This window comes from Austrofundulus limnaeus, unplaced genomic scaffold, assembly GCF_001266775.1.
Source record: "Austrofundulus limnaeus strain Quisiro unplaced genomic scaffold, Austrofundulus_limnaeus-1.0 Scaffold3, whole genome shotgun sequence".
NCBI lineage: Eukaryota > Metazoa > Chordata > Actinopteri > Cyprinodontiformes > Rivulidae > Austrofundulus > Austrofundulus limnaeus.
In genome coordinates this window covers 4,082,804-4,091,012 of record NW_013952405.1, presented here as the reverse complement: position 1 = coordinate 4,091,012, position 8,209 = coordinate 4,082,804, and the positions used below count along the sequence as shown (strand labels likewise).

The following is an 8,209-nucleotide window of genomic DNA, read 5'->3' as shown; positions in this document are numbered from 1 at the left end:
CACACACACACACACACACACACACACACACACACACACACACACACACTGTTCTGTATTTTTGCAGGTGCGATGGATGGTGTCAGATGAGGTAGACAGTGCGATATGTGTGTTTCTGGAACTGAACCTGGGTCAGAGTCCGACACACATTAGAGTAAGGTGTGGTCTTACAGCAGAGCAAACACTTCTGACTCACACTGAAGAGACTCACTGCCACCTGCAACAAAGATGTAAAACACACACACACACACACACACACACACACACAAAGCGTTTCACATGTGCTCACGGGAACAAAGAGGTTTGGTTCACCACAATATTTTTACTTCTTGTGCACACTTCCGTTGTGGTTATAATAGCTTTAAACTCCTATTGTATACATTGTATGTAAATCCTCACAGTGATTATCTTCTATTATTATTATTATTCATTGCTGCATAAGACTAATAATAATAATAATGACATCCACAATGACAAAGATCATACTTTCCAAACTCCCACCATACAAGGAGAAACACTCTGCCTGTCCCCACCCCCCTCCTCCCTGTCAGGTAGAGAGCTCACCTTTGTGGTCATGTGATCCCTCAGTGAGCTGCACCCGACTAAAGGTGGATATCTTTGTGCTGCAACTGTACTGCCGCTGTCAGAGTCTGCTCAGTTGTTTTTATTTTTCTCTCCTTTTTTTCTAATTACTTTCCGCCTGCGTGTGAAGTGGAAACTTTATACTCTCTCCAACATGTCCATCAGTCGGAAAAACTGGTCCGCTTTGTCCAGGTAAGACAGAAATCTGCTGAACTTTTCTGTCAAGTGACAGTGAGCCGTGTGCTTCAGAGCAAGGCCAGCAGGCAGCCGCTGCCTTCTTTCTGACAGCAACACYGACTTCACACGCTTTGTCTTTAATYCCAGGAAAGTAAGCAGAGAGTTCTATAAAGGAAACTTTCACCTCTTTCTTAAAAACTCTGTACAGTTTATTGATCTGAACTGATAAATTGACAAAAATGATATAGCTGATAAACATGTTATGAAGGATCTGTCTAACAGTTATCTGACATCTAAAAGAAGCAAATAACTGAGCTGTTTTTTTTTAATAAACTCTCATCATGTGAAAGTCATATCTTTGCCCTTGTTTCACTATCTGTTTCTGTTTCTGTTTCTTTTTATTTATTTATTTATTTATTTATTTATTTATTTGTTTATTTATTTATTTTTTGTTGCTGATTCGGACATTCATCTTCTGTCTGTGTGCCCCGTCTCAGCCTGGCACGTCAGTGGACGATGGAGGATGAGGAGGAGGTGGAGAGGGAGAGGAGGAGGAGAGGGAGGAGCAGCAGCACCGCCGACCCAGACGATGACTCCTTCTCAGCACCCAGAAAGTCATCCGGCAGTGATGCCGCGTCTGGGACTGAGTCCTCCAGYGAGACGTCCCAAGGCCTCAGCAGGTTGTTCCCTACAATCCATTCGAGGAAATTTAGAAACTATTGTCTTAACATGACCCTGATGCTGAGGTGTGAGCTGCTAATCCTAACCCTAACCCTATTTTTGATCCAATTTTCTGAGGAAGAAAAGACAATAATAAATGGTGTTTGTCTGTTAGCAAAATATCTCATGAAGTTCTGGACGGATTTAAATGAAACTCTCAAAAAGTAATCACTGGGTGTACCTCTACATTTGATTAACCATTGATGTTAATCCAAACCAAGATGGCTGCCACAGCTAAGCCAACGTAGCMAACACTATTTTGGCTCTCACTCAGTCAATTTTGCAGACATTCGGGTAGAACTTGGTGTGATGGTAGCTGAGAGTAATTCACAACACGTACTATAAGGGCTACAACTTTTGCAACATTTTAGTTTAAAACCTTGGCCGTAATTGTTGGCGTCATCCCTGTTTGTCTGTTCACAAAATATCTCATGAASTTCTGGACAAATTTAAATAAAACTTGTAGAAAGTAATCAGTGAAGGTTCACCTACAATTTAATWAATGTTGGTGCTAATCCAAATAAATATGGCTGCCACAGCTAAGCAAACTTATCAAACACTATTTTGGCTCTCACTCAGTCCATTTAGCAGATATTCAACTAAAACTTGTGATAGTAGCTGATCACAAGTCACAACACACACTCTAAGTGCTATAATTTGTGCAACATATTGGCTCAACCCTTGGCATTCATTGCTGTCATCCACCCTGATTGTCTGTTAGCAAAATGTCTCATGAACAACAGTGTCGATTGTACTGAAGCTTTCAGAAAGTAATCATTGGTTGTATATCTGCAATGGATTAAATTCTGGAGTCAACCCAATTCAAGAATCTTGCTACAGCTAATCAACTTTAAATTTTATTTACCAGTATTGTGGGAAAGTTGTGGCTGAGAGTCATCCTCAACACTTAGCATGAGTGCTAACAAAAGTTGTAAAAGTATTAGAGCTTGTGCTGAAAGCTATAACCCCATCCCTTTTCATTACAAGATGATTTCAGTTCAAACTATTGGCAAACGTTGCATTTATTGAAATTCTTCGTGTGTCCTTGTTTATCTGGCACAAGACAGGCAGGACAAAATTGTCTCAAAGTTTACAGTAATTTAACTTTGACTCAACACCTGCTTCATGAATGGATCCAAAGCTAACAGTGACAGGATACTTATAGTTTTGTCTCATTTTGTCTCCCTTTTTATTTCAACATGATCCCATAAAGTATCTAAAACACCAGCAGCTGAGTTTCTGAGCACAAGTCTTCAAAGGAAGTACAGTGGCTTTTATTACAGAAACCTGATCTGACTCAGAGCTCAGAGATCTTTTCTGCCAGTCTTTACAAACTGTCCAGTGTGTATCAGTAAATTAGTGTGTATTTTCTGGATTAGCACTGACCAGATGCAGCTGGATTTTGTGGAGATGCTGCGAGTGCGCGACGAGAGGAGGAGGATGAGACACGTGGAGACGTTGAGACGGCAGAAGGAGGAAGAGGAGGATGGTGAGAAGGCAACAAGCGGAGGAGAAGGGGCTGGTGGGCTGGCGCTGCTGGGGGACCAGGATGAGGAGGAGGGGAGTGTGTTCAAACCACAACCGCCTGTAAAACCATCAGCTGGCATTCCCAGCTACAGCAACACCAGAACAGACACGGCAACCAAACAAGTAAGTTTTTTTATAACAGCTGAATAAAAATTATTTGCAAAAATATTTTATTTTGCATGACTTGCACTGATGCTGTGCATCATCACCAAATAAAGTAACAACACAGCGATGAAAAGTGGATGCAATAAAAGTATGTGGTAACATGCTCATGCAAAATAACACACAGTTAGATATGCATGCTCTATCATCCTGCTGTCATCTTTCTKCCGGAGATGGTGCCGGTACAGCTGCTCCTAAATTTAACTCAAACAAAARGAGTCTGTTGTTTTTCTCCAGTGTRAGAGCTGTGAAAGAGCATCACTAAATGTCCTGATGCATCTCAGTAGAAAAAATCAAAAAGAAAAAATAAGTAGGTCCTCTGGATGGGTTCTTCTTTTGTGAAACGTTTTGTCTCTCCTCCATGAGGCTTCTTCAGTCTGATGAGTTTCAGGTGAACTCAGCCTTATAAACACTGCCTCCWCATGGACAAACAGGTTAGTCACAAGAAAAAGAKGGCCATCACCTAACAATAAGCTTGATTAGCTCTATTGTTCATAGAGGATCATGTGCCCCATCACCTGACTTATTGGTTTGGATGCTTCAGCTGTGGTTATTTGGTGTTTTGTTATGTGTATGTAGTGAGTGCAAGCTGGGTTCAACGTCCCCTTGTTTTTGTCCCTCTCTCCCTCTTTGTGTTGGTATCACTGGGGCCCTGATTCACACCTTTTCCTCACAGGGGGCTGAGTCATACTTGCAATAACAGTGTTGTAGGAGGGGGACAACTGGACACAAAGGCCTCCACCTCTGTTTTATGGTGGATGGTTTTTCTTCACAAAGATGGCTTCCTTTACTCCTCTCTCAAACCAACGTTCCTCTCTATCAAGGATGAGAACATCTTCATCCCTGAAAGAGTGACCGCTGGCCTGTAGATGAGAGTGAACTGCAGAGTCCTGACCCGACGATGTAGCTCGTCTGTGCTGGCTCATTCTTTTGAACAGTGGCTGTTTTGTTTCCCCAATGTGTGACTGATCACAGTCCTCCTGACACTTAACAGCATATACTATATTACTCTGTTTTTGCCAGGGAACTGGATCTTTGAGGTGAACTAATCTTTGTCGTAACGTGTTTTGGGGTTTGAAAGCCACTGGGACGTCATGTTTAGAGAATAAACGTCTCAGTTTCTCTGAAACTCCCGCCGGCGCCACATACGGAATAACGACTGATTTGGGTCTGGATTTAGGGTCTTCATTTTCAGCTGGTTGTTGGCTGGAATCCTGTTTGGGTTTCTTGTCTGCTTTCAGAAAAGCCCAGTTAGGATAATCGCACTGCTCCAGGGCCTGTCTTGTGGGTGACTTCTCTTTCTCCCTGGCTCCTGTGTTTTGTGCATCACTAAATACTAACATGATGAAAAGTCAAAATTTGGTGGAATATCAAGAGAGTATTGTTCACAAAGACAGCTGCAGTGACACAAAACCATATTTACTGGAAAACGGGGTCCAAACAACAACAAAACTACTTGAGTGTTGCATTTAAAAAGCTTTTAGAATTGCTAAGGGATTTTTTAAATTACTTTTTAAAGTCCCAAACAGCATAAAAAATTCTCAAAATAGTTTCTGCCTCCAGAGAAGCAACATATTTATTTCTAACATGAGATACAAAAATGTGTCCAACAAAAATAGCTTCATTTGTATAACAAGTATTTTTAGTTTTGCTCAACAACCACTTTTTTACAGATTTGATATCCATAGCCCTTGATGCCATGGGAAGATAACAGAAAACTTTAAGTGTATTTCATTTGCACTCATAATTTAGAATAACCCAAGTGAGACAAATCATTGTTACCATTCTGTTCTGCTGAAAAATTAGAATTTTTAAACTCCAAGTTAGAAAATGTAACTTTTTTCTCAAAGATCTTTGTCACAGAGAACTGTACTTCCTGTATTTGTGTATTATAAACATCACGCTTGTGTAGATTATCAGTCATTCAGAACATGATAATCCATGATAAGTGTTTTCTAAAAAGCAAAAGAAAAGTTTAGCTGCCTTTTATAAAACTCGTACAACTGTGGACAGATTGTTCCTGCTGTCTGTAACTTTATTTTCTGCTGCATTTTAATTCTAGGACCGAAATGAAGATGTGGACAAAACACCCTCTTTCCAGTAMGTTTGTGAAGTTTATTTAGAATGATATTTCATTAGCTATTTTTTGCCTCATTTTATGATTACTATTGCAGTTAGTGATTGATAAACTGTTTTTGTTTTCAGCTCTGGTCAAAGGACTTCCTCTTCAAAAAGATCCATTAAGATGGAGCGAGCAGCATCACAGGTCAGGTTACGCTCCTCTACAGCTCAGTGTGATCAAAGACTTCTGATCAAATCTTATCTAGCTGCATCATGCACGAAAACTAAAGGATTTTTAACTGGAGTTAACTGGAACTTTTTATTTTTACTTATGTCAGTTTGTATCTCTTTAAATTAGTCATAGAGCCAATACTACAGTGAACATGTTGCTGCAGTGTGTGAATGCACAGAAGGCAATATCCACTTAAATTACTAATTTAGTCTGAATCAGTGAGCACAAGGTAMRTCYTATTTTTCTGATTTGTAACYGGGACATGACCRYTTCTGATGTGACCGTTTTCAAGATCTGAAGTCTAACTTCTGCGGTGTATGAAACACAACATTTCAAACCTCAAAACCCAACATGGCCGCCTCCTACACAACAAAGAGGTGATGGTCGAAATAATGAACTTTTTGGTCAGACGTTTGTCTCATGAAATCAGTTTCAAATATAYTATATAACATTTATTGGTGAAAARGTTGCTGCAGCATTGGTTGCCTGAAATTATTAGAAATTATTAATTTTCCTGTTGCTATGTCAAAAGTGTTTAACCTGGTGATTTGCCTCAGTGCATTCCATTCATCTCCAGAAGTTGGAACAGTGACTTGGAAAATAGGAGCCCTGACATCATAAACATGACTACTAAAGGCATATAAAGTGGCACTAGCCGCAGTAATAAACTATTTATTTGTGTGCACCTTTTTTTCTTTTAATAACTAAGTTGTACATAATAAACTATAAGTGAACATGCTGTTACTGTGTTTAAATGAAGATACACTGCAGTGCTTGTTTGTACAGTTAATGATTCCGAGACTTCCCACCGAGCAAAACAGTTATCTAATCCCACTGACTTGCAAGTGAATCATGGGTAATATGGATGTGACGTCATTTTCAAATCTGAGATCTAAGCTTTCGTTTATATGTCCCTGTTAAAAAGACCGTAATGTGCTGGTTTCATGAGAAAAAGTTAAAATCTTTGGTTGTGTTTCACTTTGCTACAGATTATAGAAGTAACTTTTAGACAGACAGTTGKTTGAACAAAACATTTAAACACTTTCATTTACGGCCTGTTCTTTACTTAGCGGTAATTCGGTGCCACCAACAATGGCACCTTACACTGAGGCTGATAGTTAACTATTACCCCACGCAGAGGGTAAATTGTGTTAATCATTCTCTACATTCTGTAACAACAACAAATAAAAGTTTTGCACGGGAGCTGGACAGCTGTTTCAAGTCAGGTAAAACCAAATAAATAAAGACAGATATTTAGTCAACTAAGTCTGGTTCAAAATGTTTGCCAATTTAAGCCACAATGAGGAAGCCCRTGTGTTGGACCTCATTATGCACCATGTGATGTTTGGACAAGAATTAAACCTGGCACAGATTTACAACCTGGACTTGGGCATGGTTCTTGGGTGTGCCTCATCGTGTTGCTGAACTCTGGCATCCGTTCTGGTCTGAAAGATTTAGGTCTATGTAGAGCCRACGAATATCAGTTCAATGGAATTTTGTAAACAAAAGTTCAAACAATCCATAAAATGTGAAACAGGGCAATTTTAATTAATTTAAAGAATTTAAACRTTAATATACTGAGCACCATAAGTAAGGAAATGTGTGTTTAGTAGATCATTTCTTTRTTGTAACAATGCTTCTTGACAATAAATCTCACATCAGGCACCTGACTGGCAGCAGTAGGGGATGTAAGAAGCTCAAAACAAGAGTCGGTAGCAACAGCAGAATACGTTGTTTGACAGAGAAGATTTGGTAAATTTTTCATGTGCACAACACACATACTCAGCTCTACTGCGCATCCCACAAATGCATGTTCCTTACAAATGTGGCACAGTTTAAAAGGTAAATTAGCAGGCTTTCCAACAATATAAGATTCATTGCCAGGAGGCATTGTTACAACAAAGAAATAATTTACCTACTTTTGGTTCTAAATGTTTTTAGACTGAAGTAAGTTGCAGTTTTAGAGGATTGAGTTTTGAATTCTTATTTCCGGTCCTGTTTCTGGTTTTGCACTTTTTCCTTTGAATCAAACCATCATGCAAATAATCAAAAACGTTCACAAAGTGTGCTTGAGGTCCTAATTTGAACTTTATCTCTTATTCCACACAAACTGCTCCATGTGTTATCTAACACAAGGTGTGTCTCAGGTCCATCTGCACAAACACTTCCTACCTGTGTATTTATGTTGTCTTCCCTTTTTATTTTCATTTTTATTAGCAAGAAAAAGAGGAGTCATCCAGGAAACACCCTGAGCCCGATCAGAAACCAGTATCCAACCCAACTCGCAAGTTTGTCAGGTGAACAAAAATTTCAGTTTTTTATATAAATTTAACAAATGAATAATTATATTTAATTAGATAAGTGTGAATAGAAAAAGTGACTGAAAGAGAAGAATAGCAGCGAGAGCTATTACTTTTTCAGCGCAAACTATTATGGTGATGATTTGAAATGTAAATATTTGTTCTAACAGCATTGCCCATAACAGACAAATAGAGTATTTTAGTTCCTAAGTTTTGTACAGTTACTTATTAAATGAAACTCATRCAAACCAGCCTCAGCTTGTTCAGGATCTGCTGCTTAAGTAGTTGCAGGAGTCAGACTGGAACCTCTGGTTTTCTCTTAAAACACAAACTGGTTCTTCTTTAGATCTTTTGTTTTAGTTTATTGTGTTTCCTGTTTTTTCTTTTCTTTTCTTTTCTTTTCTTTTCTTTTCTTTTCTTTTCTTTTCTTTTCTTTTCTTTTCTTTTT

General features: G+C 38.9%; 1 protein-coding gene across 1 annotated transcript in view; it reads left to right on the top strand.

Annotated features, from left to right (window-relative positions):
• Nucleotides 1-609: 609 nt before the first annotated feature.
• The window catches only part of lad1 (ladinin), a gene marked incomplete in the record, with an annotated part of 14,599 nt that continues 6,999 nt past the window's right edge, over nucleotides 610-8,209 (top strand). The window contains 6 exon segments of the mRNA XM_014017958.1: nucleotides 610-774; nucleotides 1,257-1,439; nucleotides 2,859-3,129; nucleotides 5,231-5,268; nucleotides 5,374-5,434; nucleotides 7,679-7,758. Of these exon segments, the coding sequence (XP_013873412.1) occupies nucleotides 737-774; nucleotides 1,257-1,439; nucleotides 2,859-3,129; nucleotides 5,231-5,268; nucleotides 5,374-5,434; nucleotides 7,679-7,758 (671 nt within the window).